This window comes from Catharus ustulatus, chromosome 7 (genome assembly GCF_009819885.2).
Source record: "Catharus ustulatus isolate bCatUst1 chromosome 7, bCatUst1.pri.v2, whole genome shotgun sequence".
In the NCBI taxonomy this organism is placed as follows: Eukaryota; Metazoa; Chordata; class Aves; order Passeriformes; family Turdidae; genus Catharus; species Catharus ustulatus.
Genome location: NC_046227.1, coordinates 18368503 through 18382079, shown reverse-complemented (window position 1 = coordinate 18382079; position 13577 = coordinate 18368503). Strand labels below are relative to the sequence as shown.

The 13577-nt window shown below is 39.9% G+C and overlaps 2 protein-coding genes across 6 annotated transcripts in view; one reads left to right on the top strand and one right to left on the bottom strand.

The window, feature by feature from the left end:
* Window positions 1–8802, bottom strand: part of METTL8 (methyltransferase 8, methylcytidine) — a 23378-nt gene extending 14576 nt beyond the window's left edge. Inside the window, exons 1-3 of one of the 5 annotated variants that reach the window (XM_033064633.2) lie at window positions 8724–8802; window positions 7583–7691; window positions 2685–2840 (exon numbers count right to left, since the gene is read on the bottom strand). In XM_033064633.2, the coding sequence (XP_032920524.2) occupies window positions 2685–2840; window positions 7583–7587 (161 nt within the window). In that variant the 5' untranslated portion in view covers window positions 7588–7691; window positions 8724–8802. Of the gene's footprint in view, window positions 1–2684; window positions 2841–7582; window positions 7692–7926; window positions 7950–7970; window positions 8081–8131; window positions 8259–8353; window positions 8416–8723 lie in introns of those variants that run through there. The other 4 variants (XM_042779441.1, XM_042779440.1, XM_042779443.1 and 1 more) reach the window with 4 other exon arrangements.
* DCAF17 (DDB1 and CUL4 associated factor 17) overlaps window positions 8649–13577 on the top strand; it is an 18747-nt gene continuing 13818 nt past the window's right edge. The window contains exons 1-3 of the mRNA XM_033064632.2: window positions 8649–8808; window positions 9976–10079; window positions 12733–12823. Of these exons, the coding sequence (XP_032920523.1) occupies window positions 8800–8808; window positions 9976–10079; window positions 12733–12823 (204 nt within the window). The 5' untranslated portion in view covers window positions 8649–8799. The remainder of the gene's footprint in view (window positions 8809–9975; window positions 10080–12732; window positions 12824–13577) is intronic.

Here is a 13577-nt window from a genome sequence, read left to right as displayed (position 1 = left end):
TACTGCTGCAGCACTTCTTGATCAAAATCTACAAAAGAGGGGACATTGCACAGTTCTTACACAAATTATTTACATAGTATGGATGCTTCAAATGAGGTAGCTCCTTTAGCAATACAAGTTGGTAGGAACACAGGACACATAAGAATTCTAAGCACAGAAGTGTTTAAATACGGAAGTGTTTTAAGCTGAACACTGAGGGCAGCAAAGCAAGCTATCCATTTTAACCACACCAGGAACTTAACATGAGTAGGCCTGCTATGAGATCAAACAGTGCTGCTTTCAGTTCAGTCTATTCAACTTAGTCCTTTTCCACTAACTTGTTTGCTAATGTAGGGCTTAATTATCTCTGTGATAATGTGAAAACTGTGTCAATTACTGACCTGAATAGAAGTGGCATTTTTTGCTCCCATGTTTAGCATCATTCATTACTTCTCTCTCAAAATGACAGAAAAGCACCACAGTAAACATCTAAAGTATTAGTTCCCATATTTAATTTACTTAGTACTTCTAGCATCAATGGTAGCAGCTCTTGGTTCTCTGACAATTCACACAAAAAGAATGCCACTTTATGAACTACCAAAAATGATAAGTGGAAAACAAAAGGACATCATACATCAATGTTAGAGAAGATGAGTATCTTATGTTCATCCTGTGTAATCTAGTTAGCACTACCACCACTCATCCTAATTCTCCTTATCTCCCTAGTGAGAATCCTGCCAATGCAGTGAGCTTCAGCAACAATGACCTACCCCACATCATAGCTAGGTTCTTGATTCATCAAGACCATCACAACTTCCATGCACCTCTGCTTCAATTCAGCTTCACCTGTTTCCCCATCTGAGCTACATAGACTCATCTGCAGATCCACTTTCTGAACAGCCCTGTTTCTTTCACTTCCACCTTCACAATCCATCCCAATCACCTGCATCAAAGTTTGATAACTGTGTTAGACTGTCACCAAAGGGTAGCAGGAAAAACTGAAGCTATGATCAATTTTTTGAAGGAAATTATAAAACAAACAGTTTCATCAAAAAACAATGTTATAGAAAAAGGGTGGCCCTTTTCTTAAAATCTCTTCCCATCCTGATTATATAGCCTACTTTTCAATCAGCATTTACACATGTAAAGGATTCGTCCACCTAGCAGGAAGCACTAAACCTGTAAGATGCTTAAGAATGACACTGCATATAGATCTATGAAACACAGACAAACTTTACATTCCTAAAACAATAATCAGGCAGCTTCCAGCTTCCTTGACCAAGGAAGTATAGCCAACTCCAAATTTAGCCTTAGAGTGATAAGTGTTAGGGACCACAGCTTGGGGACATCTAGTTCAGACCTGACAGGTGACAAATCTAGTTGTGTATCTAACTAATGATTTAGGTCCAAATTTAAAGACTAAAAAGAGTAATGAAGACACTAGTTTATCAACAAAAAGAAAATCTTCTGTTATCATATTCTTAAGGCTTTTTATTCACCAGAATATTGATATAGAGACTCTTTTGAAATAGGTTTGATTAAAAAGCAAAGTGAAACAATAACATGGGTTATAAAAAATATTTTAAAAACCTTAGCAAGTTAAAAGCTTGTCTAGTAACTTCTCCAACAGCTAACAGCAGAAGACACCTCTGAGGAAAGTAAAAGAATTGCAGATGACTTCTATGAAGTCCTGAAATGTGGCATGTTACTCCTATGTTATATTACTCATTGGTAATTGTTAGCCACATCCAGTCCCTTTTCCTAATTTTGCTAAACCTTTACTCCCAAAAATGGTGACAGAATTCAAAAATACATTAAAATTTTGTAAGAAGTAATACTTTTGTATAGCTTCTAAATCTCTCACTTCTGATCAAATATTCCTTGGGTTTAATGATGAAATTTAGGAATAGAAATTCCTGTTCTCCCATATATCTTAGGTAGATATTTGGGACACCAGATATTCTACTTTCTAAATAGATTTAGATAATCTTCTATCCTTCTAACACTTCCTGTATCACTTACTGTTTTTTGTTCATCTCCATTCCACAATCAAAAATTTTAGGCTTTTCAGTCTCATTTTTCCCACTGTGTTGACTAGCAGTCTCATTCTTTTCTGAGCACCCATTAATCATGAAAGCATCTTTTAGAGATGGAGATGTTGCAAATCAGGGCAATTCTTGTCAGCATTTACACATTGATGTCTTCCCTGCTATTTCATTGTTCATTTATGTTAAGATTCAATTTACTTTTTTTGATAATTGCTCAGTGTGTGAAAATTTCTGCTGAGTTACCTGTAACATCTTCAGTACACCTTTACAAGGACAGGAGTAATTCACCTGCTCCTTTCAAAATGGTGCCGATTTTAAACAAGGGCACTAATCCAGTATGCAATGTGATTATACCTAGAAACTTTCTGCCATTTTAAATTATAGGGTCTGTATTACCTCTACAGTCTCTGTCTCCTAATTGATCCATAATAGTATTTTGCTTTTCACTCCTTGACTAACTATTTGCTTGGCAGCTTCTAATGCAAGTCACAGAGAGCTCGTAATTGTCAGATTACTTTTGACACTCTCAGGTTTCCTCTAGTGCTACCTTCCTATGTCTATTCTGGCAGCACCTTGTTTTATACACACACACCATTATTCATCAAAGGAAACAGTACACAAAATTATATTAAAATCAGCCTTGAAGAAGTATCTCACCACATGTTATGCTCAAAGACCTTAGAAGGATCAGTTAAAATCCGTGATCCGAGCGGAACCGCTGGTCGTCTATTACTTTGGTGCCTGTGTTGCATCTTGTTCTTCCTCAGACATAAAGCAGAAAGCCTTGTAATGAAGTTCACTGTGTTGAGAGACCTGAAAACACATTTAACTCAAATTACAGTTTTGCAGTAACCTAATTGTTTATGTCACTTACATGAGAGACTGGTCAAATAACCAAGAACAAGTATCAGATTTACTAAAAATCATTTACTAAAATATCAATTCAAATGCTTTTTAGGCAATAGCAACATCCCTTCAGTGTACTGAAAGCCCAAATAATTCCAAAGTAGGCTACTGGAATGAAACCTTTCAAAAGATAAATTATCTGGTATCATTTCAAAGTCCTATCAGGGAGGGGAAGGAAAAGAAAGACAAAGTAAAACAGGAATCTGACTGATACTGTATCTTTACGAACGCAAGCAAGAAATGACCAGTAAAGAAACCACTTCTTCTAGTGGGTACACACTGTCTACAAAATTGACAATTTTTACCCCACTCATTTTCTTCAAAAGATTTCTCTCTGGAACTGCAATGATGGTTTTATGCTTTTAAATAGGAAATCAAATAACCTTTTTTAATTGTAAACATAATGCACATAAAGCCGTCCAGCATTTATGCCATGCATTCTCCTGATCCCTGTTGAGTGCTGTCGTTGGAATGCAATGGTTATACAGGTTTAATTTCTAGCAATGGAAATTAAAAAGTGATTCAGATTTTTTAATCAGATTTTTTTATTACATGTATAAGTTTCTTATATTGCTATATTTTACTTTACTTGGAATATCTTCATACAGGACCAATAATGCAAGGGAAAAAGTGTGTAGCTAGTATTAGCATTGCTGGGATTTTTGCACATTCTTATTAATTTAGGTTTTCAATGACGAGTAAAAGGAAATACCCCTCCTACTACTTTTACTCTGATGGGTTTTTGTTCTTTTTTCCTTAAAATTATTCTAAGTCCTATTTTTTCCTGCCTTTTTCTCTTCTTTTTTTGCAGTGCTGCTTCTGTAAGAACCACACCTACAAATTTAATGCACTGGAAACACAATACGTAGTTACAAAAGAACAGCCACAAGACACTACTAAAAACACTCTGTACATATTGGTTGCAAAACAAAGATTTTTATCTCGAGGAAAACAGTAGTATTTGATCACAAGTCTTTTACTGTGAATTGAAAATTATTAATATGTACACATCAATACAAAGACTGGCAAAGGAATCAGTTCAATTAAATGAACAATTCCTCATTTAACATGTACTTTTGAATGAGTCATGCTTTTAAAAGGGCATTGTTTATTCATTTTAAGCTTACAGAAAAAAAAGGAAAGAAATTAAATTTACTTCTTATTCGTAAAAGTTAAAATAAAATGGAGTTTGCCTTATGGTTGACAATGCCAAATAAAACCACTGTTAATTTTGGCTGCTGAGACTGCAGTGTTACCAGAACATGGAAGCATTGCCATACAGTGAAAACATAACACTTAGGCCTATTAAAAAAAAAAATCAAAACTTCTTCTAATGTTAAAGAGTTTCTTGTTTGTTTTTTGGTTTTTTTTAATGTGGCTCAGAAACTAAAACAATTCCAATTTATACTTCAACTACCACAAGTTGTTCATGGTTTTTATTTGAAAATATGTATGCATTTTTCATAACATAATCCATAATTATTAACAGATATGGGATATAATGAAATAATGAGACATGAAAATTAAGACATCACAACAACTTCTGCAAAATGTGTAATTTACATAAAGGCAATGAAAAATAAAATTCCTGAAAATAAAAACAAAGAGAAAACCCCAAAACCCCAAACCACAATCCAAGATTATTATTATTAAATTACAGAAATGCTTGGATAAAGATTCCATTTTTACATTGAAACTATTTACAAATCCCCTTCCTCCCTCAATTATTTGAAAAGACCTGAGTTAGTATCTTGCATTTCCTGTGCCAGCATTGATATTCACCATAAAATATAATGATTCAGCTGCTAGGCTAGTCACATAATTTTTCTTGGCTTTCTAAATATCTCAATAAGAACAAAAAAAGATGCACAGATGGGAACTATAGTCAGATGACTAAGATGATCTTACATCAGTAAAATCCAGCTATGCAAGCCTTTCTATGAAAAAGTGAGCCTTTGAGTGATAATTGAACAAGTTTGGCAGATAAATTCTGAAAATGCAAGGCAAGTGGGGTAGGTGAGGAAGTTTACTGCTGCAATCAATGTTAAATGTAAATTAACTCCCTTGAGACATGCATGTATATCCCTGTTAGAAGTCATACACAGATCATGAGATTAGTGGGCAACATGGCTACTAAAAGCTCAAAAGGCATTAAATCACTTGTAAGCCTAAATTATATTTTCTGAAGTGAGTCATTGCTCGATTGTTTAACTGAAGTTTGTTAATGAAACAGGCAAACACCCTGTCTTGTTATCAGGTAAGATGATCATACCCTGAAGTTATAACAGCAAGAAATGTTGCCTGAATTAGGAGTTCTTTCCCTGTTCACCGTCACAGTCAGGAATACTTCAAGTTTGATTATTAATCAAAACAATTCAACTTTCATCTTTAAGGAAATTAACAAACTGAATTACATTAAAAATTACTTAATTTTGTGGTAGCATAACTATTTTTCAGGAAAAAACCTTTAAAGAAACAATTCACTGGACAACCACGTTGAAGAGCAACATGGAAGTCTTTGTTTTGCTGTGAAGCACTGCCTTTTAGATTTTACAATTTTGTCATTGTTACCAGTACAGATCAGGTCCTCAGTTTAACTGAGAAATGTTAAGAAACAGGCTTAAAACTCCTCCCCTACTCAAACAAGCAAACACAGCATCTTTAGTACAGCTTTTTGTAGGTGAAAATACAGAAGAATGTACACACATCAAATGCTAGCCGGACCTGAATTTAGCATTAAATTAATTGATGTAGTCATTAAAGCCCTGAGCAGTCCCACCCATAGAAGAAAAATTAGGTACAGGAGAAAAGAACTGCTCTAAGATTTTTAAACTGTGAATTACACCCCAAAACACAAGTAAACCACTTAAAGTATCTATTCAGAGAGAGACATCAGAGGGGAAAAAACAAAACAAAACGAACAGAAATAACCTGTTACTTTTGTTCAAGAACCTAATTTAATGAACTTATTGGATGAAAATATTTTGACATTTGGCTGAACTCCAAGTACAAATCTAACAACTTCTTCCATCTCCAATCAGTAAGTCTACTTGTAGAGCCTCTGTTATAAAGACAAAAATAGCCTATATTAGGAACAGTATGTGCAGCTTTTGTTACACTCCCATTACATAAAGAAAAGTATTTTGGAAACAATTGACTTTATACAATTACTTCTGCTTGGTACCTAGAAACTTATCTAGACAACATATGACCATTAATCCCCAATGCTCTTCTGTAAAGCCTTGCTAATCTGTATTACCACCATCAAACACAACCAAAACTCAAAACACCTAACACAAAACAAATGCAAGTGGTTATTGGGGGCAGAAAGGAAAAAAAAATTCAAAATAATGGTAACACAGAAGGTACAACTATGAATTACTGGTAGCTATTTTTAAAATACATACATATTAATATTTCTTAATATTTCCAATCTGGGTGGGGTGACTTTACTGTCAACCAGATTCATTCATCAACCAAGTTCTTAATCCTACTCTATTTGACCAAGTGACTAATCATGCTCTCTTGGGGCTTATTAGTTTTTCAGTTATATACTTCCAAAAACTTAAGCACATTTGAAACAACATGGTATTTCACAACTTGTCAAACTCAGCAGATCTAAAAATTTCAACTGTTTTCCTTTCTCATGCATCAGGAACCATGCAGAACTCCCTGTGAGCATACAGCAACTTCAGTAAAACCGCTGCAGAGCAGTGCCTCCCAGGGGAAAAGTAAAACAAAAGAAAAAATATTTTTATTTATTCTGATTCCTACAGAGACAACAAAGTTAAAATTAGTTAAAAAGCAGAGCAGATAAAAACAAACAAACCTGCCCCACCAGATATGACTTTAATCACATATACATGTGCTGAGTGAGAAGTGCCTGTTCTTCCACAAGTTGTGAGGTAGCCTGTTAAAAATAGTCGAGCAAAGAAGAAATAGTTTATGCTATGAGAGAGAAGGGGAGATAAATCCTGCAGATTTACTGGAAACATTTACTTGAATAATCAAAGAAGAGTTCCTTGTTACCCTGCACACCCTCTGCTGGCTGCTACTCACACATGAAGGAGGAAACGGAATAAAAACGAGCTAGTGAGACTTTATATGTATATATACACATACTTGCACAATGAAGATATACCTAAACTCCAAATGCAATCACTTAAACTATTTTGACTATATTATCTACAAAATACTGAATATTTAAATGCATTGCCTAACAGCAGATGATTTGCTTCAGCACCAGCTATGCAGTTTTTTATTAAAGGTGATGACAATTGGGATAGAGCAGCATGAATTCTACTGTCTACTGTCTACAGTTTATATTCAAGAACCTCATCCATTTACATTCTTGCAGAGGACTCTGGATGTCCACGTGGACTTTGATGAGCTATAACCTGCCTTGCCAGCTCTGAAGTCACTGGCGATGCTGCAAATCCACCAGACAGTATGCTCCACTTACTGCGCTAATCAGCTCTTTGAAAGAGCAATTGCAACCATTGCGTTTGTGTTTAGCTCCCTTCAAGCAGTAACTGCAAAGCACCAGAATCTTAAAGGACTGTCCTTCAGTACCAGTGAAGATTCAAGGTTTCACTTAGATCCTGAAGAACAGACACGGGCACACAAAAAGATCAGCAACTTTCGATTACCCCATTTGGGCGCTTGGCCTCTGGCAAGGAAGAGAAACAAGTCTGTCCACTTCAGTTGTTCTGCCGGCCAGTAGCGATTGAGGACAATGCCAACATTTAGGATGTAGCTCTAAAAATACAAAAATGAAGTGTCATACAAAAGAAGTTTCTGTGACTTGGAATTTTAAATGGGTTTTAAACAAATCCCTTAACCTTCCCCCCAGGCCCCGCTACACTCAATCCCACACTGCCGAACCCAAAAAGGCTCGCAGGTGCCAGGCCGGGGGTTCACCCCCAGGAATGCCTCGCACCCAACCCCGAGGGCTGAGCTCTACATCAGGAACATTTTAGAAGAAAGACGATACCAGTTTCCACTTCTCCTTAACTAGCTACCACAAACAAAACTTTCCTGCTTTTATTGAAAAAAAACGATGCGTAAAATGCTTCCATCTGCACGCCCCACACGTCGAGCGCCCGCATCCTTGAGCGCAGGAGCCGGGCCGGGACGGAGCTCCTGGTGCGCGGGCGGTTCCGCGGTACCGTCCGGCGGCCGCTGCCAGAGATTCTCACCAAGCCCTGCGCAGCGCCTGCTCCTGCCCTTCCTTGGAGTGGTGCCTTATCAGCGGCAACGCTGCAGCGAGGGTGACCCCGCTCCGCCCGCCACCCGCGGGCACCACGCGGCCGCCTCAGCCGGCCCTCCCGCCCAGGAGCGGCGGTCGCGGTCCGCGGGGCACGGCGGGAGGTGAAGTCCGGGCGCGCCGCACGATTCCGCCGGTGCAAAAACTACAGTACCCGGCGGGCCGCGGGGAGGCGGCGCTGGGCTGTCCCTGCCTGGCGTCTGCGGAAAGCGGCGCTGCGGCTGCCGGGGAAGCGTGGGGCACCATCGGGAGGCCTCGGCCTGCCTCGCTCGGGACTCAAGGAGCGAAGGGCCGCTGGGCCTTTGCCCGCTTCGCTTCACCTCTCGCCGGCAGAGCGGGGGTTGGAGATAAACCCGGCGCGGGCCTGGCCCTGCAAGGCTGCACGCCCCGCCGAGAGCGAGCCTGGAGCGGGGGAGAAAGGCGATCCCGCCCCGCGGGCCGAGAACATGCCCGCAGGCGGCCGCCGGCGGGGACAGGACCGCCCTCCGGGCGTGCGGGGTGCACAATGTCTGCCGCCTCCTCACCCGCAGGACCCACGGCTTCTATGCCAGAGATGCTGGTGTCGCGCACAGGAAGAACCTGGGACTCCTCAGGAAGATCATGTGCCAGGTAATGGGCACTCGGCGCTGGCTGCAGCCCTGCGGGTTCGGGCTTTCAGCCCAGGGGCTGAGTGTCGGTGCTCGGCCCAGGCGTTCGAGAGGTCTCTGGTCACGCCGGAGAGCAAGTCTGGGGAGAAAAAAGGTGCAGTTTTGATAAAGAGTTAGTAGTGGTTAAATTTATTTCACAAAGCTCAGACCTAGAAATGTAGAGAGGAAAAACTGCACAGGCATTTGCATATCTAATAATTAGAAATAAGCTTTTATGAGATTTTATATCACCTATTTCCCTAAGACGGCTTCATATTTAATACTAAAATTCTTAGTGCTTCATGTTAAATTTGAAAAGAGGTTGCATGGTAAGATAATCGGCATAGATTTTCAGGTGAAACTGATGTTACAGAAAAAATAGGAATTAAACCCATTACAAACTGAACTTTTTTTTAGTCAAAACAATTACTGCTTCCATACAGTAGTTGATAGACATCAGAAAAGAATGTGGAAATGAATTGGCAATTATCTTATAATGCAAATACATTTATAGGAAGTTACCTGAAGTGTCTGTTTATGTAACTAGATCAATAGGCATGCAAGATTTACTGAAATAAAAATAAGTATGTCTGACTTACACTTCTCTTTTCTAAGACTGGAACTTTGTTAATGGTGTAGAGCTCCTGATATCTCAAATGCATGCAAGAAACTTTACTGTGAGCGGTTGATTTCATTAACGTTTCGGGTGCTTATTGCAAATAACAGTAAATACATTTTTCTATCTTTCACACCAAACACCTCCAGCAGAATAGAATTAGGTTTTTAATAACTCAATTACATTTCAAAGAATTCTCTGCATATTTATACTCCGAGAGCTTAGTCCTTGATTTCAAAAGTCACCATGAAGTTTAGTTGCCAGTTTTAATACTGTTAATGACAAAAATATTCCTTACCCCTGCTGTCCTTAATAGCTAATTAAAACTATTTTAATTTGATCTTTAAAAGAGACAAAATTTTCTTATAAAAGGTCTGTTAATTCTATGTATAAAAACCAGTAAGATTCTTTCTTGTGTATTCACCAGTAAAGTTGTAATTAATGTAAGTTATTAATTGCAGGAACCAAATAAATTGTTTTCAGAAGCAAAGTTTGTTACAAACAGCCATCACTGTTAAAACTATTGCATTTCAGGAAAGTACTAAATTCAAGAATGTTTGGACAACTCATTCTGCATCTCCTATTGCATATGAAAGAGGAAGAATTTACATGGACAATTACCAATGCTGTATTACCAGGTAATAAATTTACAATTATGATGTACTGACTTACAGATTTGAGACTGATTCTGTGTGTTTATTGCTAACTTTATTCAAACAAATAGCTGCTGTGAATTAAATGGAGTTTACTTGGGAACAAAAAATAAGCAGGTGATAAATCTCATCCTTCTGTGCAGTATAACCACAGCTTCCAGAGCAGGAATGGAAGATTGACACAATTTTCTAGTCTTGCACTTAAAAGCCAAATGAACAGTAGTTCTTTGTAGTCTGGCAACTAGCACTGTGCTAAAGAGTGTCACAGAATCAGCCTATATAACAAGCTTGTTGCTATGTGAATTCTGTATAAAATAATTAAATTATTCTTACAGCCTGCAGTATGTTCTAGTTTTGGCAAATGTATTTTGTAGATCAGTTCTCTGATCTAATGTATTCTCAATCAGGTGCAGAGACACAGGCTAGGAGGCAGCACATGGTAGGGTAGAGGACAGGAAATCTGTGTGGACCAGCCCTTGTCTTTGCCTGTCCCTGCTGTGAGGGAAGTAGCATGGACTCGAGAACTGCATTGCTGAGGAAGTTGTGGGCAGAGCAGTTTTGAGATAGAGTAACTTAATTAACTCTTAGTGGTTTACCCTGACAGAGTAGTTTGTCTTTTATGTATCATATAACACTATCACACAGAGCTGAGATCTAAATCTGCTTTTATTCCTACACTGTCTGAATGTTTTCAGTACTGGGTTAACCGGTCTAACGTCTTTCACATTTTTCTTCGTCTCATCCTCTTCCAGAGGGCAAAACTGTGCACAGTACAAAGCTTTTATTTTGTTGCCTTTTCCCCAACCTGGAAATGAAGCTCAATATAATCTTAGTAAGGAGGCAATATAAAAGGGGATCTTTAATGAAGGCCTTCAGAGGCAGTTATGGAAAGACGTCGACAAAAGCACACCCCCGCAGGGATGAGAACACATTTATAGATTTTAGGAAATTAGCATAATTGATAAAAAGCAGCAGTTAGGAGGACAAGTGGTGATGCAATTCTCCCCTCACCCAGGTCAAGCCCCTTCTCTGAAGTCCCCCCTTCAGCACCAGTTGTACTTTGTCCATGAGAATGTATTTCCAAGAGTTGTTCTCAGCCTTGGTTCCCTGTACCTGGAGCTGTGGAGTTTGTCTTTCTGCCTAGGAAAAGGCCATGGACTAATACAGGGAAAACTAGCTACTAATACAATAGGTGACAGAGTTACAAATACATGTGTGAAGAATATAGAGAATATATAATAGCAAACACCCAAATGGCATAAATTTTAATTAGTACAGGGTTTTTTTAAATATCTGAACATGATGCCGTACCTTTGTTATGAAAGGCAGCATTGGAAGAACTTGAGGGGAAGGTTTCAGGATGATCATTAGTTTTGAAAATATGCTTTCTTCTTAATGTATATCACTAGAGCAATAATGTTACTATTAAGTTTGTTACAGTAGTTTCACGAATACAAGCCGCACGGATTATAAGCCGCACCCCCGGTGCCTCGACAATGTTGCTGTCTTTGTCAATAGATAAGCCGCACCCCGAATATTAGCCGCACTTTCGTTCGTCGCGAGAATCCGTGCGCAGCTTTCACAAATTGGCCAATTAGTAACAGGATCGCGGCATAGCGGGCTTTACTGGCTCGGGGCGGGGCCAGGCAGGCTCGGCCCGCTCATGGTTGCCGACGGGGCCGGCTGGGTGGTGCTGCAGCCGCCGCCGGGCTCACTGGCCCCCCTCTCCCGTCAGCACCGCCCCGCCGCTGCGTTTACGTACTCGCCCTGCCGGCGGGCCAGGCACTGCCGCCGCTGGCAGGCACGCCGGCCGCGTCGCCGCTGCGTTGTTTACGTAGTCGCCCTGCCGGCGGGCCAGGCACTGCCGCCGCTGGCAGGCTCGCCGGCCGCCCCCTCCCATCTGCACCGCCGCCGCGTTTCCTCGCCCTGGCCGGCACTGCAGGCCCCCGCACCGCCGGGCTCCCCCACGCTGCTGGCCCCGATTCTGCTGGGCTTCCCCCGCTGCCAGGCAGCCCCACCCGCCGGCCTTCCTGCTTCTGCCATGCTCCCCTGCACTGCTAGCCCCAGTTCTCCCCGGCTCCCGCGCCCTGCTGGCCCGGGCTCTGCCGCCCCCCTGCCCCGCCCTGCTGGCTCAGGCTCTGCCGCCCGCCCCCCACACTGCTGGCCCCGCCTCTGCCAGGCTTTCCCACCTCAGCCGGGGCCGGCCGGGCTCCAGCTTGGCTTGGGGCTGCCGCGGGCTCTCACTTCCGTGTTGGCAACTTTTAGAATTTTGTTAATGTATTAGCCGCCCCGGAATATTGGCCGCACTTCCGGGTTTCCACCAAAATTTTGGTCAAATTGGTGCGGCTTGTATTCGTGAAATTACTGTACTTAAAAAAACCCCAAAAACTAAAAACAAAACAAAACAAAAAAAAAAACAGACAAAAAGATTTAGAGAAGGTTAGCTTTTAAATATTACATTATATTAACTATTGACTATCAGGCCTTACTTTGAGAGCAATTTCAGGTATATTTACAAAGTAAAAATAAGATGTTAGATTTCTGATCTGCCTAAGGATTTGTAAAACTGCATGAAATAACTTGTTGAGACAAAATGGTCCATAAAACAGACTAATGATCAGCAATCATTTTCCTCTAGCATTGCACAACAGCCAAGACTAATTTATCAAAAGTCAAAGTGTGCCAAGTCTGAAAAAATAGAAGATGCTTTATTACTGGAATGCCCACTGGTAAGATTACTTTTTACTAGAGCATTTTTGTGCAAAATTTGATGAAACATTTGGGATGGAGTGCTTTTTCCTTCCAAACTATTTTCTCAATGTTTTTATGGAGTTAGGTCATTAAAGGTTTGCAACATGTGCCTTATTATGTTAACTGGACATTTAGAGGTATATTTCTCTGAATTTCTCAATAGTGCATTCAAATGCTTTTTTCATAAGCTTTCATGGAAGATTTAAAAACCAGTGCTTTTATTCATATGCAACTAATTCTAAATTCCTTACAAAACAAATTCTACTTATATTTTTTATTTTTTAAATGGCAAGGACAGTAGCTGGGAGTTTTAGTTTTCTTCCTATCTGTTGATATTAAAAAAAAGTAGATACACTGGAGGCCCAATGAAGTGACCCTGCCCAAAAACTGTTCTACTGTTTCTACCCAATAATTAGATAATTTATCTCCTTCACCCAGTGCCCACAGAGCTTAGAAATATTGGCCCTATCCTTGAGGTGCCTAAAACTAAAGTAGTGTAAATACCATTTGTAGCAGTTACTGTTGAGTCTTATGAATGTCTTATTTTGAAATACTTAAGCAATTTTCTCTTCAAGATTGGTATCAATTAGATAAATAAGCAGTTAATTTTTGCAAGGCAAGGATTTTTTAAAGGGTGCCTTTTTTAGAAAAGGTAACTGTCTTGCAGAAAGTGTGACAGCAGATTATGTCATAGGTAATTATTTGGCATGGACATGAGCTTAGAGATAGTGA